Source organism: Branchiostoma floridae, chromosome 16 (genome assembly GCF_000003815.2).
Source record: "Branchiostoma floridae strain S238N-H82 chromosome 16, Bfl_VNyyK, whole genome shotgun sequence".
In the NCBI taxonomy this organism is placed as follows: domain Eukaryota; kingdom Metazoa; phylum Chordata; class Leptocardii; order Amphioxiformes; family Branchiostomatidae; genus Branchiostoma; species Branchiostoma floridae.
Genome location: NC_049994.1, coordinates 18,295,685 through 18,322,943, shown reverse-complemented (window position 1 = coordinate 18,322,943; position 27,259 = coordinate 18,295,685). Strand labels below are relative to the sequence as shown.

Here is a 27,259-nt window from a genome sequence, read left to right as displayed (position 1 = left end):
TCCCTGGCCGGTTATATTCCTCTCTGTTTGTTCCATTTCTACGATTTTCCAGCGATCCGGAGTCTGGTAGAGACTAGTCAAGGGATGCCCGGAGGAGTGTTTTGTTGGGAGGAATTGCAGTCTCTACCATACTAGATCTGTATCTAGTTTGTTGAAAAAAAAAACACTGTAAAATTCCTACCCCTGTTAATCTTCTCTAATCCTATTCAATATGTACTAGTATATTCCCGGTAGTTATAGCCTATTAGGAATCTGGATGATACTTTGGCTACTGTCCAAGACATCTAAACATCTAAACAGACATCCCAAGATGTCTGTTTAGAGGCTATGATTTATCCAAAATAGCACCAGCACTTAAGACTCTATCGGGCTATACATGTCGCTGGAAAGAGTACAATTTGGCAAATACTGAAATGGACAGATAACATGCCAGAGGAAACCTGGCCCCTAATGCCAAATCCCTTCAAGTTCTTGGTATTGTTGGAAGCGATGTTCCTGCTGATTCTTCGTCTCCTCTTTGTTGATTGGTCAAATAACAAGTCTTTCATGGTTTTACTTTCGAAACGTTTCCATATTATTGTACCACGTCCTGCGCTCTGGTCCATCAGAAGTCTGTAATGTCGCGTTTGTTGTTGTTTGTTTGTTTGTTTGTTTTTCGGAAGTTTCCACATCCTGCGCTCTTTGGTCCATCAGAAATCCGTGGGATCATGTAGCTGGTACAACCGGAACACGATCGCCAAGAAGTTCTTCAGCGGATAAATAAGTTTTCCCTGCTTGAGTCCAAACAGCGCTATGAGTGCTATCCTCACCACGCAGTACGGCACCTCGTGTAGCGCCAAGTTCACGATCAAGTACGGCTTCGCCAGGTGGCTGTAGTCACAGGAAGGCGCTCTTGGCACGAACTTGAACATGCTGACAAACGCCACGCCGTAAACAGCGTATATCCAATAAGACTCGTACACCTCAGTGTCTCTCCCGGTCGCTACCAGCTCCAACATGTCGTACACTGTGAGGAAATCGTGGATCATGGCTTCTGCTCGCACGTTTGACGCGAGGTCTTCACGACCTTTACAGAACCACTCCGTCAGGATCAACCCGAACACTATTACTGGTGCCGCGAAATACACGGCCTCGTCATACATCCGGGACTTTACGTCCTCCTGCATCCGGGACTCGCGGAAGATCTGGGGAGGAGAAAGGAGAGAAAATCGTTTAGTGAGGTGTAGATTTTGTTTGAAACATAATTTATACACGTACTACTATGTGTATGTTTGTAAGCATATCTTTGTTGTGACCTGGACCCGACTCCCCCACCGAAACCTCTGCTTGGAGAATATCCAATAAACACTGTACAGTTGCTAACTCCTATCCTCTTGGGTGCTGTCCGTTTGTTTAGCCAATTTCTACTATTTTCCCAGTGACATGTGTAGTATTCATAACCTAAATCATAAACAAACTCTAGTGGAGAGTAATTCTACACTATTACTAGTACTTGGGATGTGTATTTTCCAGGCGAGATAATCCATTAAAGATCATCCATTAAACCGTGTTTATTTAGCCCTATAGACTCCTAATGAACAAAAGCGCTCATCAGAGTTACACACCTCGCTCTAATGACCCTCATCATCGGCTACATCCATAGCTTATCTTGTAAATCAGTGGTTACTCGCCATTGTCTGTTTCTGACACCGTCAAAACAACTCGTTTAGGTAATTATCGCTTTAGCGGCACTTTTCGGTGCTTCTTGCGACGATTTACATTTCCGAGGAGGCGCTCAACTTCTCACCCCCCCTAATGACCCTCATCATCAGCCCTTCCATAGCTTATCTTGTAAATCAGTGATTATTGTTAATTGTTTGTCTTCCTACACCGTCAAAACAACACGTTTAGGTAATTATCGCTTTAGCGGTGCGTTTATGTGCCCTCCCTTTCTTCTAGCATTTCCAAGTAGACTCTACATGCTCAACAGCTTTAGCGGCACTTTTAGGTGCCTTTAGCGACGATTTACATTTTCGAGGGGGCGCTCGACTTCTCACCCCCCCTAATGACCCTCGTCATCAGCCCTTCCATAGCTTATCTTGTAAATCAGCGGCAACTCGCTATTGTGTGTCTTCTGAACACGTAACAACACGTTTACGTAATTATCGCTTTAGCGGCGAGTTTGTGTGCTTTTCCTTTCTTCTGGCGACGATTTGCATTTCCGAGTGGATTCTACATGCCCCACAGCTCGCTAGATAATTAGTAGGATCTGCATCATACGGTAGTAGAAATTGGCTAATTAAATAACGTCCTTGATTAAACAAATAAAATGGCAGAGGAGTTAGCCGGCCTGTAGAACTTGGTAGGGGCTTATTTTCGAAGAGGTGCTCGACGTATTGCATGACAATAGGAGAACTGCAGTCGGTTTTCCTTTCAGGAGAACCACGGACGTTAAGAAAGACTTTCTTTTGCCTGAGCTTGGGAGACCCACGTCTTGAGCCCACTGGGGAGAGAACCCACCAGTGACACATGATAGTACTTGTACTGTAATTGCCACTAATTGGTATTAATTACGAATCAATACAAACTTTGCGTTGACGGTATTCTTTAGACCATGTTGAGTGTCTATTCAGTGGTGGTTTCTCTCTCTTTGCGTTCCACTGTACACGTGCAAAGCAACTGAAACCCCATATCTACTTGGAGCTGACATGCTTGCATAGTGGCACTATTCTAGCCTCTACCAGGCTTCGTGGATCGGTGGTCTAATTGTAGAAATTGGACCAATAGAGTCCATAGTACGCTAGGGGAGTTAGCCGGCCAGAAGAGTACGTTTTTTGGTGAGGATAATGATTCTACCGATCCACGGAGCCTGGTAGAGGCTAGCACTATTCCTCAAGTCACAGAAACCCGAACAAAAGAACCTCCTACTAGAGAAGGTCCCCGACCTCCCCGCTAAGGGCTATCATGCAAAGGTAAACAGAGACCAAAACTGTTACACTCTTCAACCATCTTTGGGTCTCCACTTCGTCAACAAACCAACATTGATCGCTTGTTTAGACAACGTTGTCAAGGCGACGAGTCAGAATCCACAACATATTCCCTGTAGGGTGATTGCAATTATGGATCTCCTTGTGTGCCCGAGTTCTGGCATGCCTCCGTTTTAATTTGGAACCTACGAATCGCATGACAATAGGAAACCTTCTCGGAACAAGGGCCGCTTTCAATGGTCCGTTTGGCGATATTATTACCAACACAACATCGGTGAAAGGTCGCAGGGGGTCCGACAAAAGCCCGCCAGCTGCCGCGGTTTGCCGAGAGGGGGGCGGGGAGGGGGCTTTGTTTGGGTTGGAATAGGTACTGTGGCTTGGAACAGGGACCAAGCGGCAGTTTTGTGCTGAATGAGTTCAATCCTCTGCCAAAGAATCGGGATATTGCTTTTGTCGGAGTGAATTAGTTTCGGCATCAAACATGTCGAGACAGCGACTTGGAGTACATTCAGACAATGTGTAGATCGGGAAAGCACCATAGAATGAAGATTAACGGAAAAGTACATACAGTGGCTTTGGGTGATGTACTTTGAAATTGAAGAGAGATGTCAAAACTTCTACATGGCCGAAGATTCTGCTCTACTCTAATACATTCGGAGATCATAGGTGTGGTTTGGAAACAATACAACATATTAACTGCTCTCCAAGCAGAATTCAGTTCTGGTTGTTTTTTATGTGTATTTTGTCGAGCTTTCTATTTTTCGTTTTCTTTGTGAACAAAACGAAAACGAAAACTGGAAACTCCTGGCAAAAACGCACGAAAACACGTCAAAACAGCTGGAGCCGAACCTCTGCTTGGAGAGTAAAGATTAACAGCACTACGCGACCTGGTTTGTTCTCAAAGCCGCGGGTGACAGACAGTAAGATCTTAGCTTATCTCCAAGCAGATGTGGGGTTCCGTCTCAGTCTTTTAGACCTGTTTTTTTCAACATTGCTACACTTTGTAACTACAGCCAATTTCTAGTATTACATTTACAATAATTCGATCCCTTGTAAGTAAAAGTTGAAGAAAACAGGGCAAATGTTGTGGTAACCAGACGGGAAAAAGTAAGATTCAGCCGGATCCTTACATCTGCTTGAAGTTTAGCTGTAATCTTTCTGTATGTCACCGGTGTCATAGCAACGAGTAAGCAATCTCATGATATCGGAAACTATCACACTGAGAACTGGAGAAAGGTTAGCCAAGTTTAGACACTTTGGAGGCCACTTTCTTGGCTCCGAGCCATCTCACACACAACAGAAGCGTCAGTTGTGCATTTTGCAGCAAAATGTTTAATCAAGGCTTTGAAAATTAACACAATTCTGTATGGAGACTTGTCGAAATGTGTGGAAAGTCACATTTAACGATACACAGTCCCTGGATAGTAGTATAGCCCCCTATGCTGTATACTAGACATTGACAAGGCATGATCGTAATACCTGGTCCTTGTTACAATAGACTATCCACAAACCGAGAAAATAAAACGCGATTCAAATGCAATTGGAAACGAATAAAACGTAATTGTCATTAACCGCCCGTTCTACAGATGTAAATGTACAGCGGAGTCTGTGAGGTTCCCACGGTGGGAGTACGGGAGCATCTGTTCTGTTTCCCACGCAAAACTCTCCATCTGCCGACGGGGAGAGGGTGGGGCGACTGGTGACCGCCCTATGTTCCGAAATCCCTATGTTCCGAAATCCCTATGTTCCGAAATCCCTATGTTCCGAAATCCCTATGTTCCGAAATCTCTATCGTCTATGCATGGAAGTGTTCCAACAAACTAGTGTACCGACTGGCGTTGTGCAGCGACCATTGGGAGTCGACCAAAGCTACATAAGTCCAGGCTGCGGACACACGGTCAGCAAAATAGGCGACTGGGGCCGGGTTTACAATAATCTCGAAAACCCCCGGCCCTGTTACAGTGGAGTAGGCCGCAATCTCAAAGCTAATGTTTGGGTATTGTATAAGATCATCATAACACTGGTAATATCTGGGCTTACCATGGACTTCGTCAGAGTTTGTAAATTATTTATAACGAGAAAAATAATCTGGTCTCCAGATCAAGATCTTTCCCTCACCGAATATTTTTTACGTCTCTGACATTCCAGTGAGTGGAGTTTCTCACTAATATTTCTCATTACAAATATCTGTGCTTCACTGAGCTGAGACTAGAGGTACGAATTCGAAGAGGTACGTGATCTCGAAGTACTAGTAGATGCAAAAAAGATTAAGTTTCTCAAGTTCATAGTGCTTGTTAGAACTGGGATCATGAAACGTTACGATTTTTTGCTGTTTACATCTGCTTGGAGGTAATTCTCACACAGCCATGTCAACGGAAAAGCCTAACAGTCAGAAAAAGTGACAAAATTCAACCCAGCATCTGCTTGGAGATAACGGGCCACACGTGAGGCTGACCGCGCCGCAACCCTCAAGGTCGGGGTCACCGGGGCAACGACCTTTGACCCCGCCTACATCACACTGATTGACGGCTCTGTCAGACGACAATTCTGCTTGTCCGTCTGAGTTGACGGAATTGTTTCCGCGCGACTGAAGCGATTCAGCCGACACTTCATTTTCACGACTGCAGCCGGATCAAAGGAGCTGGTGTACACACTTGAAGAAAGCAATCGTTTTTAAGACGTTTTCTCTGTGAAATTAAAGACGCCCTCAAAGACAATTCAAGTATTAATGTGAATCAAATAAAGGCTGAAACGGGATGGCTCGAAGGATCGTGGCTTACGATTGAAGTTGCTCTTTATTGGGACTAAAAGAGGCATATTTTTTAACCACAAAGTTTTGTCATGTGACTTCTATCGCAACCCATAAGACTATGGTATATGAAAGTTTCGAACCCACAAATAAAAGTTGAACGACCGAACGAACGAAACACAGAACTTGTCAGCTACTACTTTGATTACAATCAGTCAACGAACCAACCAACCAAACAAACAAAGCCAAACCAAACACACAAACAAACGCAAGTACGCTGCCGGTAACACTTGTTACTCTACACTATGTTACTTTTCAGAGAAATTCAAACTGATTTTTCCCTCCAGCCAGAAAATGAATCTGCTCCAAATCAAATGACAGATCTGGGTGAATCTGGGACCCGTCATCAGGGACACATTACGGGCATTTCGCGGGTCGGTACGAGGCTCCGTGGGTCGCTGAAAGGCGCCCCGGGTCGTTGAGAAGATCGGGAACCACTCCGACATGTTTCTCCAGCTGGGTGCCATCGCACGGTTGGATACAACAACTTCGCTACATCAACATACAGCAGCGACTAGATATATAATCTCCCAGCAGATGTGAGATATAGGACAACTTCGCTACATCAACATACAACCTTGATACAGTACGGACTAGATATATAATCTTTTAGCACTGGTAGCAGATGTTAAATATAGGACAATTTTGCCACTTCAACATACAACGTTGTTGATGTGGCAAACTTTACTCTCAAAGCAGAGGTTAGGCTACGACTTTTTTTACGTTTTTATGCGTTTTTATTGGGCTTTCTTGCGGCCAAATATCTACAAGCAGATGTAAGGTGGAGTTCTAGACGGTATCCTAGCTATACGTACATCTAACCCGGGATCTCAACCACCACCGCCGGTACCGCCCACCCCGTACTTTGCCCCTCGAGGGGGTCATCTGGGGGTATTTATGACGATGATGATGATGATATCTGAGGGATTGCACAAATCGTGTTTGAACTTAAGATTGTTAACCACTAGTATTTCTTGTCACAGTTTAGAAATATGCGGTTGGGAAGGCAATATACGGCAAGAGGCGTGAGGCACGTAAAAAGCGCCCTGACACATTAAACGAAACAGAACAGATGAAAAATCTAATTGTGAAAGAAGATCTGTGTCATCACGGTATATCAGATGAAGAAAGAACTCTGTTTTGACTCCAAAATATTACACCAACACAAGAAGGTTTGGTCTTTCGACAAGTCCCTTTTCGACAAGTTCACCCACCCACACGCCTCTAGTCTCCATATATCTGCATTCCTCATTGTTACCTTGTCACTCTCAATTAGCCTTCCAGTCTGACACATAAAAACAGAACAAAAGGAACTTCTACTGGCGAAAAGAAGATCTGTGTGATCACCGTTCATCAGATAGACCTCTGTGTTTTGACTCCAAAATATTACATCTAGAGAAGAAGTCTCTTTTCGACAAGTTCACCCGCCCACATGGCTCTAGTCTATATCTGCATTCCTCATTGTTACCTTGCCAGTTTCAATTAGCCTTCCGGTGACAACACACGATAAACTCTCCTCTAATAAACTTCTCTTTTGTCAGTCTGTGGAAGTGACCCTGACTTTGACAGCCCGCGGCTGCTGACCGTGACCTTCTCCATATTTGGAATGTTGGAGAGGTCGTGACCTTTGTGACGTCACATTAACCCGTCTGAAAGTGCTTCTTGTCTGATGTCAGACGTGAAAATGAGAAACATGTTGGACTCGGAGCTAGCCTCTACCAGGCTCCACAGGTCGCTGGGGAAATAGTAGAAATTGGCCAAATAAGACAGAAAACACACCAGAGGAGGTAGATGACCAGGGAGTACCTCAGGTCGCAAACTGTACTCTTCGGTTATCTATTCTAACTCCTTTGGCGCGTTTTCTGTTCTATTTGGCCAATTTCTTCTACTTTTCCAGCGCCCTGTGGAGCCTGCTAGAGGCTAGGAGGAAGCTAGTCTTCAAGTTCATCTTATGATCCGGTTCATTAACAGCGTTTATGTCTGTTTCTGGGACTTTTAGAACCATTTTCTGGTGTTGTACTTTTACCTATCGAGAGACTATTCGTTAAAAGTTCAATACTAAATTTTAGGAATCCTAAACTGGCAACTTTACTGTCTGATTCTGGATAAATATTTGGGGTGTGGATGTCCACTTCTTCCATATCTGACGGGCTACCTCAAGAAGCCAAATATGCATTCCATTGGAGAGGACCTTTGCTATTCTTACGACCTTTAGGTGGTCTGATAGACACTAATGATAGTTAATGATACGTCCCCCTGGCTGCAGACCACACACCCCTCCATCTACACAGGTGGTCTGTCCCTAGGGGAGTTCCAGTCGATAAGAAAGAAAGAAGAAAAGCTGCAGGACTCACTTTTGTGCCGAGTAGAATAAAGGCGAAGCAGGGTCCTCCACAGAACAGGTTATATAGAAGCACAGCGGGACGCCTGGAATAGAGAAAAACAGGAAACATCTTATTACAAAATTATTACAAACACAAACATTACAAATATCATCACAATCCAGCAACTGGTTTTGAAGTTACACTGACGTGAGTGACCTAAGCACCTGACACAGGAAAAAAGATGGACAGACACACAGACGGACACACCGAAAACATAACCTCCATTTCTCTTGGAGGTAACTACAGAAACAATCGACTGTTTTTCAAGGCGGGTGGGCATTACAAATTAACATGGGTGATTCTGTGAGGTTATATTATGTTGTGAGAAAATACAGAGGTAATGCTGTCAACTTGTATATAAAACAGAAAACAGATACAACAGATCATGACTGTCAGCGTTGCCGCGTGTTGACGAAATTTGCTTTGTCGGCGTGAAATCAGGAATGATGAGCATGAATAACGAGATTTTCATTCAGTCTATTTCAGAATCAGATTCGGTGTCTTCATAATAATCCTTTACAATAATCTTTGTGCAGCAGCATTTAATATAGCAGTGAAATCATGTAGATTATTAAAATGAACACTTCTAGCGCCACAATCTAAGCCGGTGAACTTGTTTGGGCACTGACTGGTTCATTTGGGTAAATCTGTCATTCCAGATTTCTTCCATGTATAATGTGTCCATTTGTAATTGTATGCATTATCTACTGTAATATATTCATTCACCACAGGACCTCCGAAATACGGGAACCGGACACAAAACGTTAGCAGGTAATACCGTTAACTATTCATCCCAGTATTATCTGCTCTTATCCCATTTATATGGAAAATACTCGCAGTTTTTATTCAAAAGAAATCTAATGAAGTTTGATAAGGAATGACAAAAGGGCCCGCATCTCACAACCCGTCTGTAAACAATCAGAGAAGGTTCTCCCTATGGACACACATGGTCGAGGACCGCAGGATAATTGTAACGGGATCTTCCGTCTGTCAACGTAGATGAGCCGGGGGCTTCTTGATTGAATCCATCCTTAGCGATGATACCTTTCTGTATTCTACTAACTAAACGTTGAGAACTTTTGTATGATACATTTTAGCATATTAATTTGAATGCCTCTGGAAAAATATGTTACGAGTACGAGGATAAACAAAAATACGAATGTTTGTACCTACAAAGTTTTCTTAGGAATATTAGACAACGACAGCAATACCAAAGTCGACATTATTGAACAGGATATAGCAGATAGCCTATGTAAACTACAAAATGCTAGGGAATAATAGCCACAACCAGGCACCACAAGTCGCTAGGAAAAATAGTATCTAGCCCTAGGTCACAAATTGTATTTTTCGCTCAGCCCACTATTAAACTTCTCTGGCAAGTTGTCTGTCCATTTGACCAGTTTCTGCTATTTTCCAACGACCTGGGGAGTCGGTAGACGCTAGGAATAGATTTTAGTAGATAACTCTGTGTCCAGATGAAGACACTGCCGACCCCACCCGACCTGTGCTCCTGACCTGTCCAAATAAGCGGACCCCTGTCGGTAAATAAACCTGCATTTCTGTTCTAACGATAACCGCCTGCTGAGTACTCTCCAAGCAGAGGTTAGGCTCCGGCTGTTTATTTTGGTAGTGTTGGTTAAAACAGACCCTTGTACAGGCCACGATGGTTACCAGGCTATATAAATGGTAGAACTGAAATTATTACTTGCAAGTTGTAGGCTAGAGCATTGCCCGCTAAACTCTTGGAACTAGATCGTCTTGTGTTTTCGCCTCCAAATTCAATTCCTTTCCGTGTTTTTCCTTGTGTCCTTCTGTTGTCCTTCTTTGTTGTTTTTCCACCTTTCTCTCCTTCGGAATTAGATACTAGGGTTTGTGCTCCCGGTTGGTTTTTCAGCATTCTTTCTAAGTTGTTTTGATCGGCCTCTCCATGTTTTCTTTTTCTTGGTCTGGTATCGCCCTATCCCTGTTAGTCTCGGCCCCGTAAGAAAAAACGACAAAATAGAAAGTCCGATAAAAACGACTTAAAAAAAACCCGTAAAAAACAGCCGGAGCCTAACCTTCTGCTTGGAGAGTACTGCTGAGGGGTAAGTGGATAAAGACAAACCATTGCCACTTGTATCTCAACTGATGAAAAAAAAAACATATACTAGTATTCTTTCTGGGAATCTCTGGTCGCAAAGGTAATTGCACGTAAAGGCACTAGAAATATGTAAAAGCAGAAATATGTAGAGATGTTGAAGTAGCGGTTCCATGGAGTACAAACTCCTGCCAAACCGAATATGTCTACTCTACTCTACTCTACTCAGAAAAGCGGCCACTACCTGACTGAAACCACTCTGCTGTACTCTAGAAGTAAAAGGGAAAATCGAAAGCCCTTTCCTCCTTGATTCTTGAAGGTTTAATATGATTTTTTTTTCATGACAGCTGACGTGTCGGGCTGGTTTAGTTACCATGGTAACGGCGAAAAGCGGAAACCGAACCCTAGAAAATTAATCCACGCTCCGTCACCAGGGGAAACCAGCGGTTTGTGTACTACAGTTTCAGGCCTGCTAATTGATTTTACCGCATGTTTGAACAGTAACTAGAGTGGCCATGCAAATTAAACTGGGTCTCCAAGGGGGTTGCCAGTTCAGGAAAGGGGAAATTACCCAAAACTGAACTAGGTGTCATCTTTCTGCAGATAATTAACTTAACCGAAGTAGAAAAATATACATGATTTCGAGAACAAAGTCATCACTTCATTTCATCAAACCTCATAATTTTTTACCGGACATAGGCCAATACTCCAGTAACTTGAGTATATTATAGCATATACCAAACTCTGACACATTAAGTAGGTAATAATTTCTGGGTGGGACTGACAAACTATACAAAACACTGACTTACATATTATCAAGGACCATATTTTTGTGGACACTTTTTGGGGTACGAAAATGTCACGCAAAAATTAAATGCAAGGATGGGCTACAAAATTTGAAAATGAGCCTAGCTGGTATAGTTTTCCTTCGTGACCTCTAAACGTCAGACAATGACCTTGAGGTGAGCAGATGCCAAGACGAAGGGTTTCTTGAGAAACGTAATCTGTCTGGTTTGAGTTTCTTGAGTCTAGCCCCAAGACAGACACACGACATAAGGAACCCATCCGTCTCAGATCTTGATAAGAACCGCTCGAGGCGATGAAAAATAACCTCAAGTTTTTGGGGTGCGTTTCTCGCTATTTTCGCGCCATAAATCGTCACATATGGACGTACGGACGTCGCGCAAATCACTAGCAGATTGTTTGTACGTCGGGACATTCGGATCGCGTTATACTGTAATGGGGTAACGGGACCGGGAGGCTAAATAAGTGTCAGGAGTCAGGATGCATTTGGGAAAGGGGAGATTGGAGAGGGGCGCAGAAACCGACCTTAACCCCACTTTATACCCGTGAGAAAGTGGTGCAGGGATCGCAAGCACACGCGAAGGAAGCCAAACGTGTTTTCGGCGCATACGGCGTGTGCTTGCGATCTCCAAGCAGATGTTGGGGGTGGAAAAACTTTATCGTGGTCGCCAGAAAAACGGTACGACTTCTTTAAAGACTCACGTGCAAATACTGCAAAGTGAAAACTGTACAAGTAACCACCTCTACATAAAGACAACCTGGCCATTGCCGCCACTTTTGATGGTCCCTTGGACAGTCTTCCCCATAGACACAAGCAATATTTATGATCCTGTCTAAAGCGACCACCTGTCCACACTGAGTAGATTTATTATTTTATCAGCCCTCTGAGTGGTTTTCTAGGGAAACTTGGACTGTATTTCAACCTTTTCCGTAACTATATTATGTTGGCTACTCTCTGCTTGGAGGTAATACAAATATACGGCGTCCTTAGGTGCGTATTGACAATGGTAAAATCATAACTATGAGACATACAACTTCGGCTATGCAAGAATGTCTCTACTACTCTCCAAGCAGAGGTTGATGGAAAATCGTGACCTTTTTCTCGTGACATGCCGTCTTTTTTCTGTCAGCTATCCCCACCTAGACTGGTATTAGAGCTACCAAGTCTTTTCTGTCCTCTCCGCAAAAAGCATAATACACCAGGTCTAATCCCCACCATAAGATCACGATTTTCCCCATGTATCAACCTCTGCTTGGGAAGTCTGTACCACATATGGCAGATAATCCATTAATACATATGGGGCTTGTTACGCCACGGCACCACATGGGTCCGCAAATATGCCGTATCAGTGGTCGGTAGTTTGCATATCAGATCACAGCCGTATCGGTTTGATTGGAAACACTTTCCTCCCTCATCATATCTTATCTCGGTCGGAAACAGCCAATCAGAGGCGAGGTCGAGGTGATATGAGATAAAGATATAATGGATCAGCGATGGCCTGTATTAATGCCCGTATGGGTGATGATCTTTACACAGATAAGGGACTGGAGCATCTAGGCGTTACTCTCAAAGTCAAAAGTCAAAGCAGAGGTTCGGCTTTCGCTGTTTTTTTATCGGGCTTTCACATCTTCCATGCAAGCAATTGACACAAAGCAACCTCGTTGCAAGCTAACGTGAACAAAAGAGCATAAAATAGAAACCCCGATAGCAACGCCTAAAACACGTCAAAAACAGACGGAGTCGAACCTCTGCTTGGAGAATAGAAACCCCGAGGTTTTTGTGTACTACAGTTTAATTGATTTTAGTCCGGTAAGCTAGTAGACTTCAACACAGTGACACTCATGCTATTCGGGACTCAGAAGTGACAGAAGAAAACTTTCCTATCTCTGAGTCAAACAGAGTCGAACATCTAGTATGGGGGCACCAGTAACCTACCTACGTGTACAGTTACACTCAGGCTACTCTGCAAGCAGAGGTCGACTCGCGCAATCCCGCTAACTCATTAACGTGTAAATATGAAGCCGTATAATCCTCTCCTCCTATATCTGCTCGATTCGACCTCTGCTTGGAGGGTAACTCAGGCTACTCGGGACTCCGATTCCGATTTCAGACCAAGGATCCGAACATCTGCCCAGAGATACCACACCCCTCCCAGCCGGTGTCCATGGGAAAATAGTGGAGCTGCCAGGATTATACGGCTTCTTATTTACACGTTAATGAGTTAGCGGGATTATCCGGGCATTCACAGCGGGTCGTTAAATCGTTAGCACCCAACTGCAAAACAACCGTTTAGTATGGCAGATCCAACTGCATTCATTTGAGAGTCTTTAATTAACCTCCATCGGTTTCTTCCTAGGAAATCATGGAAAACAGAATTCCGCTATAATCTCCAAGCAGATACTACGGTGGAATACTGTAAATGCAGAAATGTTCGCGGTGGATTAATGTTCGCGGTTTTCGCGGTGATCACTTCACCGCGAATTTAAAACCACCGCGAACATTTTTCTATAATGATATTAGATTGCAGTCTATGGCGTTACCGTGAACTTAAATCCACCGCGAAAAGTCCTTTTTCCCGCTACCGCGAAATTAAATCCCCGCGAACTTAAAAACATTTACAGTACTAGTAGTATCAAATGTTGGCAGAGGAGTGAAAACTATCTTATGGCACCATAGGATCTGCTTGGAGAATATTCTGCGACTCCCCAAGCAGAGGTTAGGTTCCTCCTGTTTCTGACGAGTTTTTACTTTTAGGCGTTTTATGTGACTTTCTTTATTTTGTAACGTTATCTTTGTGTCCCGCTGCCAAAGAAGACATAAAAGACGGTATACAAAATGAAGGGCCCGATAAAAATGCATCGAGAAAACGTAAACTACTAAAACTTTCAAGTAAAAGAAAAACGTGAAATTTCATGGCAACTTATTTCTCCCTATTTAGCCAAGTTCTCTTTCTTAATCCTGCTGATCTGACACGTCTGATTGGAGACTAGGCCATATATTTACATCAATATCTATATCAGGACCTGTATCTATGCGCGTGTTTATTTCTCTAAGCTAAGGTGTTTCTATAGATATACTACAACAGCTTGTACCTAAGCCTAAGGTAACACTGATTGTATCAAACCAAAATTCCACAGCAGTGAAAGACGGAGACTCAAGGTAAGGGGTCAGAGCGGGTCACTCAACACTGGAGAGAACAGACAATACAGATAACTCACTATACACTCACTCACTTCACTTCACTCTTCATTGTTTGTAGTCTCTACCAGACTCCGGATTGCTGGAAAATCGTAGAAATGGAACGAATAGAGGAGTATGCCGGCCAGAGAAATATTGCTGGGTAGGGAACAGCACGCGATCGTCGGTTCGCGAGCTGTTCCCTGGCCGGTTATATTCCTCTCTATTTGTTCCATTTCTACGATTTTCCAGCGATCCGGAGTCTGGTAGAGACTACATTGTTTGATGGACAACAACTCGCGACGATAAGTTTTGTCTAGAAGTAGAAGGTTATAAATATTTGCGTTGTCCCACCTTGGTTTGCTAAAACTTAAAAAGGTTGAAAAGTATGTAGCGAATAATGTGCCAGCATGTCTGAGTTTGTCTTCACAGGGGCTTTAAAAATGCCTTGTCTTTTTATCTATCCATCAAAAAATTCTACCGGAAGGCTAGTTGCAAGGGTCCGCATAGATATTCTAGCGTAAAAAGGCTTCTGGTGTACTTCAAGCAGAGGTCGAGTCGCGGAAATATACTAGTAGTCGAAAAAAATACAGAGCCGCGTATTTTTTTTCGACTACTAGTATATCTCCGCGACTCGACCTCCGCTTGGAGAGTATTCTGGTGGTCCTACATACATTACTGAGGGCTTGACCTCTTGTTGCGAGGCAGGACAAAACTGCGCTGACATATTTTAACCATACCAAGCCAATTTCATTTTCAACATTTCTTTTCAAAAACATAAGTGTTAAAACATCTCAAGACTTGTTCGACACACCCGAAAGAATAAAAAAGAAATGAAAACAAACTTTCTTCTAGCTGGCCAAAAATAAAGTACATCTCGGCAACAAGTCCTTTGTTATGAATATTCAGCACGGTAAATCACAGACAGCTGAATAAACCGTTGGATTGTTCGGAGCTTGTTTCTCACAACTCATTCAGCACAATAGACGTGATCTACTTTCTTTGTACAGGTCGCACAAAACGGGTTGTACGACAAGTTTGCATACAGGAGATACTATACTGAACACCCTGTCTCCCTAGTCGTCTACACTACACTACAGCCACTGAACGATTTGTTTTGGCCGTGGTAGATTCTACTTTCAAACGACTTTACCGGCCGCCGACAAATTTCATGGTTCCTTCCTGGCCAAAGTGGTTTCTGCTCAGCCGTGACAGTAGTCTCTACCAGACTGACTACGCTGGCTAATACAGGGAGAATACTTTTCCAGGGGAGTTACGAGAAAGTAGGCAACTATTGGCAAATCTTTGCACAGGCCGCACAGAACGGGTTGTACGACAAGTTTGCATACAGAAAATACCATGTAGCTGTGCTGTACTCTTTCTGAGTGTACTGTACCGATATCTTTCTGTCCTCAGCAGCCACTGAACGATTTGTTTTGGTCGTAGGACTTTCAGTAAGTTTCACAACGACTTTTAATACCGGCCGCCGACAAATTTCAGAGTTCCTTCCTGGCGGCAAATTCCTGACCAAGGTGCTCTCTGCTCTAATTCCTGACAAATGTGACATTAATGTGTACCAAACTGCCAGTGCTGGCTAATATAGGGAGAATAATTTTCCAGGGGAGTTTTGCTACCTGAGGAAACATGGACTGACTCCGATCCCCTCGCCAATTTCTCGATTTTCCCCCGACTTCTACGACCCCGTACCCCCGTAGGAAGGCCTGGTGGAGGCTAGAGACTAGAGTGACAGACTGACAGTGCCCTCGTAGAATTTAGAAGACAGCGCGTAGCCATAGTGTCTCGCGTCCTCCCGTATTTGGAGTCCTTTCCAACCGCGAACCGTGTTCCCACCACTTGTCATGCCTCCAACATGTGGCCGGGCACTCCAGTCGCCACTCTGACGGACAGCCCAGAAACTCGGGGTCACGTCGGTCGCCAGCCGTCCGTTTGAAATGCAGACCTCTCTCATAATTTATCTAGCCGCGTCAAAAACAGACATGTTCAGAACGTATGTTGAGCAGAAAACTTTACCTTTCTGTAATCACCTGGTGATTATTCGGTTAGAGGAGGATTAATCCGATCAAACTTGGCTTAATCCAGTTTTTGTTTTGCCCAAAATAATTTTTGACGATCCGGTAAAAACAGACATGTCCAAAACTTTAGGTCAGAGTTATACCCACTAACTCTACTGCCACACAATCTGTTCTTACGAGAAAGAAAACAAATGTGGGCAATGCTTGTATATAAGTCTGTTTGCTATTTACCGAAAACTTCACTAAAATACAGACATGCCCGTAACATACTAGTCTAGTAGGTCAGACTTGTCAAACAGAAAACCATATACTAGTACTCTTCCGTCCCGCTAAACTCTACTATACACGCAGTATATTCTCACGAAAAGGAAGGCAGCTCCGGTAAAACCTAGTATTAGCCGTCCTGTAATTTGCCGAAAATTGCCGACTGTGTGTTTCTGTCCGCAGCCTGAGGTAGTGATTTATCGGAAGACAGATCTGCAGGGTCAGGTTTTGTTTTGTGTCCTTGGCACTGTCGCAGCACGGCTCCAACGGTCCGGGGAAACACGAGATAATTTTGAATTTTGTTACAACAGGAATTATCCACGTGTATCATGTTGATGAATATAGTGTTTGCTTGTTAGACTGTTCATCAAGGTATTAAATTGTGGATCTACTGATGAAATGTCCTTGGTCGAGTCAACAGAAGGATAGGTTTTTGGCACATGTTTCGATAGTGTAACGGGTCAAATCTTTCACTTTCCTTTCAGAGAAACATAAGTGTCTCAACATCCCAAGACCACTCTTCTTTGACACACTCTAAAGGAGAAAAACAAATGAAAACAAACTTTTCCGTCCTGTCACAGTTTTTGGCATAGGTTTCGGCAGTGTAACGGGGTCAAATCTTACACGTTTTTTTCTTCTTCCAGAGAACTAGAAATTCACAAACCTCGGATATTACAACAGCGAGCAACTGTTTCAAAATGGAATTCTGTATCCACACATGGGAAAGGAGACGGCGACCTTTTCGGACAACTTTCGCTAGTAAAACAAGGCCAACGCCTAAATGGAAAACTCACCAGTCCATAGTGGTAAAAGGGTAAGCGACATGGCATTCAAAACACCGGGCCAACATAAATATACATGTACTGCTGTTCCCCCTCGCGTCCATAAATTTATTTGCAGGAACCGACAACAATACACAGAACTCCAGGCTCTTACCAAGCACAAATGAACACAAGACGATCTAGTTCCAAGAGTTTAGCGGGCAATGCTCTAGCCTACAACTTGCAAGTAATAATTTCAGTTCTACCATTTATATAGCCTGGTAACCATCGTGGCCTGTACAAGGGTCTGTTTTACCACCTACCAGTTTCTTTTACATTCTGACAGCTTATTGTTTACAACTAGGCTTTCTGATTACTGTCTTGCCGTTGAAACCAACACCGTAAAAATCCGACGGCGTGCGGTTATAGACGTGAACGGGCGGGCAACACTCCCAGCACCGTTGAGGTACCGGTGAGCTCCTGATGGTACGGTTACCAGGTTATTAGGACCACCGGGTGAGGTCTGTTCAGAACCTTACAAACAAACAAAATCTCCTTACCACGTCTGTTTCCTGGGGTCCAGTCTCCTGTGCACCATGTATTTTGTCGGGAAGTAGACGAACAGCGACACTCCGATCGCGGCGCAGCCGAAAATCCACCAGAAGGTAGCGATGGGCGCGCCGTACAGGCTCGGGAGGACCCCCTCCCTGGTCCCGAGGTTCTGCACGAGCTGGTGCGCTGTCAGGATGGTCGGGATGAACAGCGTCACCCACTGCACGATCTCGAAGATGACGAGGCGAAGAGAGCCGCAACCGACGGACCGGGATGTTGTAGCCCCCGCCATGGCCAGCTCCATGTTATGGACGGACCGCTGCGAGGCGGAGCTGTACATAAACGAAGTGGAGTGCTGAGACATGTGTGTGTTCTAGTCCCGCCGACTGCACTACAACTGAACGGTGCGCACACACTGTCGTGCGATAGGATCTCCCAGGAGACACCGCGGCTGGGCTGTACCATTTGCACCTAGGGAGGGGCCAGCAAACTCTTTAAAATTGAATGTTGTGTTGTATATTTTCAAAAGTCAACAGCATTTTGTGACTAAAACAGACATAATTCTAAGATATTTTTGCTGCATATGCGAGAGGATGCGTTTATGCGAGTAAAAGTTGGGCAGTACCATTTGCACAAGGGAGGGGCCAGCAAAACTCTGAAAAATTATTGTGCTGTATATCTTTAAAAGTCAACAAGCATATTTAGTGACTAAAACAGACATAATTCTAAGATTTCTTTTATTTGTTAAGAAAAGACGTTTCTGCGACTGAAAGTTTGGTAACAAAACTAGCGGTTTCTGTTGGATTGGGCCGCTATTCAGTGGTTCGCAGGATCTGAGCTAAAAAAGAGGAAAGACCACTCGGGGATGTAAATTGTAATGAATAGGTTGGACAAAGGGTCACGCAGGGTCATGTGTGGATAATAGAGTTCCGTTGTCCGACAAGCCGTCCAGGGGTGGCAGACCGGCGGGACAGGACAATGGACCCTGCACCCGGCACAAGCCGATACTGGGGAAAATGGGAGCCGACAGAACACAGAAGCAAAGAGAAAACAAGAAAACAGGCACTTTAAGAGTCCTCCACTGCACTGCATTCACAGTAGAAACTAAATTAACATTTATAGTAAGTTCAGGTAGAACTAGAAGTTCGAAGTATCGTACATTCCCACTTTGTATGCATTTGTATGATTTGACATAGGTCTAGTACTAGCTTTAAGACTAAATAAAAGGACAATAGCGTACTTATTGCATACCATGCATTTGATATATATCCACTTGCAATTAGCAATAACTCTAGAAGAACATGAAATTGAAATAATGATTTGTACAAGCAAGGGCATTATTCAATATAATGATATAATATTGTCTGAGTTTTCTGTTATACGTATGTGTTCTCCATTTCTTGTATCGGCGGTTATGCGATGCCTGAGTGCCTGTGTAACATTGTGTCATTGACATGTACTTTCAATCTACTTATGTCATGTCCAGACTACATATCTTCATATCTAGGCCAATACATTTGTAATGCTCTAAAAAAAAGAGAATCTATTGTACAGTAACGGACCAACTTGTTAAACTTGCATATTACACTATGTCAATACGCCATTTATGTTCACATTTCTATACTATATTTGTATGCAGTTTTAGACGGGTACCATTGTATTAATTGACTTGTTACTGTTGCCTTACAATTGTACCATGTACAAATAAAGTTCATTATCATTATCATTTGACACCTAGAACTTGAAATAGATGAAGAAATGAATTGATAAAGGTTGACAGAGGAAAGTTCAAAATGCCCTCCGCGAAGCCTTGTACGGGGCTACCAACCACTTGCAGACGTTCCATATTCAGTATCACAACAACACAAACACACTGCGCCTGGAATCATGCTGCATTCTTAGTCTCTACCAGACTCCGGATCGCTGGAAAATCGTAGAAATGGAACAAATAGAGAGGAATATAACCGGCCAGGGAACAACTCGCGATCCTAGATCACGTTACTGTTGCCTAGCCGGCTATATTCCTCTGGCCGGCATACTCCTCTATTTGTACCATTTCTACGATTTTTTCCAGCGACTCGGAGTCTGGTAGAGACTACTGCATTCTTACATAAGTAGAATAAATAAATATCTTCCATCGGAATGCGGCCGCCGCCCGACCACATGTGGCCGCGGGAATGCCTCTTTTGTTTCATCCTAAATACAGCCTTTACATCTTCATCGTATTCCCATCAGCGCTGATGTTCTACGGGACGGAAAACTCATTAATCATTAATCATCAAACTCATTAGTCATTAGCAAATCCCCATGATTTTACATGTCAAAAGTTTCTAAGGAGGTGGAGGCAGATCCCCGGTAGCGAAACACACTCCTAAGCCGCTTCACTTCTCTGCCAGCTTTCTCTATCTTATGCTACTCTAGGATCTGCTTGGAGATTAGTGTAAATCGGTAATTAAAATCATCATCTTGTCATTGTTTTGTCAAAAATTGACGAATGAATTCCGCTAGAAACCATGATAAAAGCTCCTTGCTAGAAACACAGACATGTCCAAAACTTTACGTCAAAGTTTGTCAAACCGCAAACTGTATGCAATACTTCTGTCCCACTGACTCTATTGTCACACAATACTAGTACGTTAAGTTATTACGAGAAAGAAGACAACTGCGGGGGCAAAGTTAGGTTTAGTCTGTTTGTTATGCGGTTGCCGGAATGCCTCCTTTTGTTTCATCCTAAATACAGCCTTTACATCTTCATCATCTTCCCATCAGCGAAGGAAAGGAAAACTCATTGAAAATGATTAATCATGAGCAAATCTCCAGGATTTTTTACATGTAAGAGGAGTTGTTTCTTGTGAGATGTAGATCGGAGTTCTTATCTATGGGACGGAAAACTCATTAATCTTTGTCTAGTGTTGAAAAATTCATTTTTTTTCAAGGAGTTTTCATCAACGTATGAACTCATTAATCTTTGACTAGCGATGAAAAATTCATATTTAACCAATGAAAGTTTTTTTTTCTTATGCGCTTTGCTCACACTATATTTATTATACAGACACATTTCAAGCTTTATGTTTAACATTGCTAACAAACGAGAAGAAGCCGAACAAAAAGATTGGAGTAATTTCAGAACCCCTGTTTCAGAAAAAAAGCCTTATTGACGCGACAGAAAGTACAGTGAGTTTTGTATGCAAATATAAACTACAAAAAAGTGGATTCAGAATAAATCTTAAAAGTCTACTAATTAAAGTTTAAACAATATAGAATGATAAGAAAACTTAGAAACCACTTCAACGTCATCATGTGTATTTTGTGTCTACATGCCCGTACTTATACCCCTGTCACTTTTGGAGAAAATCGATCGGACGACGATTCGGCGGCAATCGCCCGAGCCTCGCTTATAATAATAACTTAATTGCACAACAATTGTACAAGGTGAAAAGTATGGCTTATATGTGAAAGGGACGGTTTACAGGTAAAAAAAATACGCGCAACCCTCTGTCGATCTTAAATATGGCCGATCATCCATCGAAACGCCCCAAGATCGTGGATAATGTCGATAATGTGACAGGGGTATTAACCCGATAGGGCATGAATGTGCAATAAAGGCTATTGCACTTAATAACGAAGAAATCTCCAGTTTTACATGTGATAGGAGAGTTTGTACTTGGATGTAGATCGCAGTTTATAATCAGAAAGGAAAGTTCATTATGCCTTTATGGATTATTTCCCAGGGGTGACGTCATCACTCATCGTCTCACCTCGGCTTGGCAGGCTGGGAACGCGGACACTTGGTTCTAACCAATCAATTAATAAAGAAGCTTTTTCATATAGTGGTTGGTTTGTTCCTTGGTTTGTTGGTCGGTTGGTTCGTTAGTTAGTTAGTTTGATCTGAGAAAGTTTAGCTATTACATTTCATTTATAATCAGACAAAAACTACAAAATTAAATCGCATTGAAACCAAACTACATACATGTATATTTCCAGGGCATACAGATCAGCTGAGAAATTTTACTACGCAGAAAACGGACCTGAAACTTACATCTGCTTTGAGATTACCAGGAGACAAACCCACCATACGGAACGCAGGATCACACAGGGTGGGGGGGGGGGGGGGCCCCCCGGGGGGAGGGGCCGGCACCCCGGGGGGACGGGAGGACAGCCCCGAGCCGGGGGGATCATTGAATCAGAAAAAAAATCTGATTCAATGGTATACACTTGGGTATACACGACTGTACAGTGGAAGCCAGTTAATTGTACGTCGGATAAACACACACTTCGGTCAATTGCACGGAATCCCTAAATCCCGTGGTGATGAGGTCCCACTGGGTAACTTCGCATTATCGCACACGCTGGATAATTGCACGGAATTTACTGGCAAATTGGGTGTGCAATTAAGCGGCCTCTACTGTATACCCAAACATTTGCTGGAAGATTTAGATCTAATCATATTATAAACATTAGCCAATACCATACAAACATCAGAGCAAGGAGGTTAAAAACCTTTAAACTTTTAGCCTTCTTGATCAGATTAGATTTGAACTATAAAGCCTTGGACAAACCACACAAACCAACAATGACGGTATGCTGACCGATGAGAAAGAGGAGCGGTTTAAACTGGAGCGAGTCCTAGCAAAACACAGTACAGGCAAAATACTTTCTTCCCACGTACAACTAGGGATTGGAACAACCTCCCAGCTGAGGTAGCTTTGTCATCAACCCTGCCAGTTTTCAAATCCAAAATTTAAAGTCCCCCTCCGCTTGCGCAGTGATCTTCTCGGAGTAAGCTAGCGCTATGGCTGCAGAATACTCAACAAGTTGAGGGTGGCAGCCCTAATGAAAGAAGAAGAGTCTCCTACCTAACCGAAGAATCTACTCTACTCTACTCTACTCTACTCTAGATTTCTTCATTGAACCATGAAGCTATTTTGAAGCGGCCCAATGCCCATTCATTCTCCAGTCTGACTAACGAGTAACGGCATGCGCCGCCTGCCATCTGTCGTGCTGGGGCACGGGTAGCCTCGGACCTCGGGCTTCTTAGAGGTTTATGAAAAGACTTTAAGACTCAGGTGCGCCCAGGGTTGTAGCCAGCCTGAAATCATTTTCAGTCCCTATGATTTTGAATGGGAATCCTATCGAGCACCGAAGGCATGTCGTGACGTTACGCGTCATTTCTAGGGGGTCTGGGTCCCAGAAAATGTTTAAATCAAGACCCGCTTAGTCTAAAACACTATTTCCTGCATTTTGAGGTGCAAATTTTGCTTGTAGACTAAGCTGTTCAATGGCATCTGTTTTGGTGAAGAAGAACACGTGGGTTTCAGTTTTTTTATATCTTTACATATCAATTTTTGTCTGTCCCAGGGGACGGAATGGGGAAAACTTTTTTCAGTCCCCAGCTGCAAAATTCCTTCAAAGGACTGAAGGACAGGTGCTGGCTACAACCCTTGGGGCGCCCGTCACATGTAACGTAGACTCGGATCTCTACCCTGGAAACCAGACTTTTAGCCAGGGCCCAGGGCCGGCCCCGGTTGAATGTCTAGTTCCAAGTAAACCCAGCCAAGAAGCCCGAGATCCGTACCCTGGGCCAGGCATTGGTCAGGGTACGGCATTATCTGTCGGTAGCCATTCAGAAAACCATAATATGTATAATTCTTAAACTTCATTCGAAGCGCATTATATAGAGAAGCCGTAGGTATTAATTTTGAATTCTGGAATGCTGTTACCTTTGTACTTTTCAAGCAGACGTGTAGATTGTTGTCTTTCAAAGACGAGGTATTCAAATAGGTAATTAGACAAGGGAAGAGAGTCTAATAGCGCCAAAATACGTGGCTCGATGCCATCCATAAAAACGAAGAGACAGTGGGTGCAGTGAGTGAATTTATGTTTTGTCTTTCGGTACCTTGCGATCAGTGCACGCACGCCTCCTGTTGGTGGATTCGCATATTGCATACACTTGTATAGCAGGAACATATACTCGTAATTAGGGCTGGGTACCGTTACAGAAAATTCAGGTCCAGGTCCGGTTCAGGTCCAAAGGATTAGGTCCAGGTCCGGACCTGAACCTGGACCTGACTCAGTATGACTCATACCAATGGTCCATTTCACTACAAAGAAATCTGTTTGGTGGTGTATTAGACTTACACTGGCGTTTTAAAATCCTACAACGCTAACTGCACCTGTGCGATTGGCTGTAAAACTTGGTAGAAATTACTATAAACTCTACTCAATTTCACTCTTGTTATTTTCTTCCACCTACAAGGGCCAAAACGCGTGAATGCCTGATAAAATAATCTCTTAATTTTCTAATCGGTCCAACATCCGGTCCACCCAATTTTTTCAGGTCCGGTTTTTCTGCACCGGTCCAATAAGAAAAACCGGTTTTGTACCGGTACGGTGTACCGATACCCAGCCCTACTCGTAATCTATACTCCTACCACAGGTGGGCAAGGAATAATTGTATGAAGACTTATCTAATAAGAGCAACAAAACGCGAGATAAGAGAATTACCCATTTTACAACCCTTACTCTGTATGATATGCTATAAAGTCCATTAAAAATTGGGTAAAATAAGAAAGACAAGCAAGGGGAAATGATCTCGGAAAAAATAATCCAATTCAGATATTAACGTTCATTCTCATCATCGAAACGCCCATTACATAGAGTTTGAAAGAATGAAAAAGAACATCCATGCGGTGTTAAGCTACATGGCTTAATCTCGACTTTACTTGAGTCATAAGACGTACAGGGTCATGACCCAGACGCAGTCACCTTTGACCTTTTATTCTAGCAAGAAGGGCTCTCGATCTCGGCAATGATTTGTGTGAAGAAAACGTCATAGGAAACAGGTAAGAACGAGAAACATCTGGGAAATGAACTTGAACATTTATCTTAACAGTACGTAGATGCTTTGTGGTTAATAATTCGCACGGAATCCAATCTGTTGGGCTTTTCTAGAGGCCAATTTGAGCGATATTTGTATCCGTTTATTTTGTGGGGAGGGGGAGGAGCATGTAACGTTACATCATACGTGGAATAGCAAGCTACAGAATCTTTCATACGATAAAGTCGACTGTCTTAAACAAAAGAAGACAAGCCAGTGAAAATGATAAAAGAAGAAATAAGCCAATATCTAAGTACTTCTTGTGACTTGTCGAAAAGCAAGTCTATGATCACAATGAACGTAGCTTGCAAGAGCATAATATAATATGTGTGATAAAGGTTTCCATAATGGAAATTTCATTCACTAAATGAATCAGTAATGCAGCAACCTGGTGGGATGAGATTTTTCTCTACCACAAAGGAAGTACAATTAGATATCATATAGCCACAAATTTTATGAGCTCATATATAAGACTGCATGCAAAAGACTAGTCCTACAACAGTTGCTTGTGGCTACCGCAAAATACTGTAAATACTAAATGCATTTATGTTCGCAGGGATTTAATTTCGCGGTTGCGGGGAAAGGACTGTTCGCAGTGGTTTAAAGTTTGCGGTAACACCATACACTGTAAACTCTTACTGCCGTAGAAAAATATTCGCGATGGTTTTAAGTTCGCGGTAAATTTGCTATGCAAAAACCACAAACATAAAACCACATTGAAAATTTCTGCATTCACAGTATAATAGCCAGGGTTGAACAAATTTTCTAAAATCCACTTGTCCTATCGGGCAAGCACATAAAAAATGTACTTGCCCGAACCAATTGTCACTGTTACTAGTACATGCATTTTCACTTCCAGCAATGGAATTTTCTGTAGACAATTGCTTGATGTCATGACTGTAAAAAGTAACAAGTATATCAAAATTGCACTAAAATCAATGGAAAAATCTTACTTGCCCGATCGGACAAGTGGGGTAGGACATGCACTTGCCCGAACAGCACTTTCACTTGCCCTGGACAATAGAGCTAGTGGACTTGTTTATCCCTGAATAGCTCTGTGTCACGATTGTATCCTGACTTTCAGTATCATGTTATTTTTTTCAGGACGTCAGACCATTGAATCTGAAACCTCCTTGCTTAGACATGGAGACAGAGGGTTCAGGGTTTCTCACCGGAGTTTCCCACAGCTGCCTCACCTCAATGCCAAACAGCAAAGCAGTCTATCTGGAAGGTGCAACAACAACAGGAGATTTGTCGAAGAACAGTGATGAGAGACCCTACATGTGTGGAGAGTGTGGGTACAGGGCTGTGAAAAGAGCTGACTTATACAAACACATGAGAAAGCACAGCGGTGAAAAACCCTTCAAGTGTGATCAGTGTGACTATTCTGCTGCACAGAAATCCACCTTGGACCAACACCTAACAAAACACACCGGTGCAAAACCCTACATATGCGGGGAGTGTGGATATATGACAGCTAAGTCTTCTCACCTTACACAGCATATGAAAAGCCATACTGGAGTAAAACCCTACAAGTGTGACCAGTGTGACTATTCTGCAGCACACAAAGCTACTCTAGACCGACATCTAGTCAAACATACAGGTGAAAAACCCTTCGTGTGTGGGAAATGTGGCTACAGGACAACCCAGATGTCTAACTTATCCCGACACATGAGAACTCACACGGGTGAAAAACAGTACAAGTGCGACCAGTGCGACTATTCTGCTGCGAACAAATCCACTTTGGACCGGCATCTAGCCAAACACACCGGTGATAAACCCTACATATGTGGGAAGTGTGGGTACAGCACCACTCAGATGTACCATCTCTCCAGACATTTGAAAACCCACTCGGGAGTAAAGCCCTACAAATGTAACAAGTGTGACTTTTCTACAGCACGATTCTCCAACCTGTCCAGTCATATGGCAATGCATACGATGGAAACAGCTCCATAAATGTGACTGTGTTAGTAAAGGTGCACTCTTACTGCACTTGCATCATGCTTGTGGCACTGCAGGGTTCCAAAGATACTCAACAAAGTTCAGAGTTAAAGAACAAATTGTCTTACTTTTTGTGTATTTTGTCGTCTTCTAAGTCATGCTATTACGCAATATCTAAATTGTAGAAAATAACAAAACAGTGACGCAGTGAACAAACCCTGCAGTGATGCAAGCTTGACACAAGTGCAGTGAGAGTGCATCTTAACAGTAGACCACTCATAGTATGGGAGCCCATGTTGATGATTTCCCTCATAAAATATGGCATTTCAAGCTTATGTAAGTACATTTTTAACACTTTAATGTAATTTTTGGGACAGATGGGGTAAAATTATTTACGGTCCTATTAAACAAGGAAATTTCCATCCCAGGTTGGATGGACAGCCGGGGTCCTGTAGACAGTCCTGTAGTAGATCCTGAATATGTGACATTACGTTACCTTTATTCGTGGAGTAACCTATATTCGTTGTATTTTAACATAGGGTATGCTGGGATCGTCAAGTCGGAAGACGGAAGTTTGACATTGCAATATTCTGAAAATATTTCATTTAGAAAC

At 43.1% G+C, this 27,259-nt stretch overlaps 2 protein-coding genes across 2 annotated transcripts; one reads left to right on the top strand and one right to left on the bottom strand.

Moving 5' to 3' along the window:
• Positions 1-355: 355 nt before the first annotated feature.
• LOC118403776 (transmembrane protein 236-like) lies at positions 356-18,243 on the bottom strand. The gene is made up of 3 exons (XM_035802576.1): positions 17,837-18,243; positions 8,130-8,202; positions 356-1,184 (listed from the first exon to the last, which is right to left on the bottom strand). Exons 1-3 carry the CDS (start codon positions 18,190-18,192, stop codon positions 690-692), a joined length of 924 nt encoding a protein of 307 aa, XP_035658469.1. The 5' UTR covers positions 18,193-18,243; the 3' UTR covers positions 356-689.
• A 7,605-nt stretch (positions 18,244-25,848) lies between these two features.
• Positions 25,849-27,101, top strand: LOC118403053 (zinc finger protein 501-like). Its single transcript, XM_035801490.1, has 3 exons — positions 25,849-26,013; positions 26,104-26,322; positions 27,075-27,101. Exons 1-3 carry the CDS (start codon positions 25,849-25,851, stop codon positions 27,099-27,101), a joined length of 411 nt encoding a protein of 136 aa, XP_035657383.1.
• The last annotated feature ends 158 nt before the right edge of the window (positions 27,102-27,259 follow it).

Excerpts from the sequence above, each read along its gene's own strand:
- LOC118403776 (XM_035802576.1), bottom strand. The coding sequence starts at position 18,192 with ATGTCTCAGCACTCCACTTCGTTTATGTACAGCTCCGCCTCGCAGCGG. Across the intron at positions 8,203-17,836 it reads GACCCCAGGAAACAGACGTG|GCGTCCCGCTGTGCTTCTAT; the intron begins GTAAGGAGATTT and ends TCTCTATTCCAG. Across the intron at positions 1,185-8,129 it reads TTATTCTACTCGGCACAAAA|ATCTTCCGCGAGTCCCGGAT; the intron begins GTGAGTCCTGCA and ends TCTCCTCCCCAG.
- LOC118403053 (XM_035801490.1), top strand. The coding sequence starts at position 25,849 with ATGGAGACAGAGGGTTCAGGGTTTCTCACCGGAGTTTCCCACAGCTGC. Across the intron at positions 26,014-26,103 it reads GAGAGTGTGGGTACAGGGCT|AAATCCACCTTGGACCAACA; the intron begins GTGAAAAGAGCT and ends TCTGCTGCACAG. Across the intron at positions 26,323-27,074 it reads ATACAGGTGAAAAACCCTTC|GTTGGATGGACAGCCGGGGT; the intron begins GTGTGTGGGAAA and ends TTTCCATCCCAG.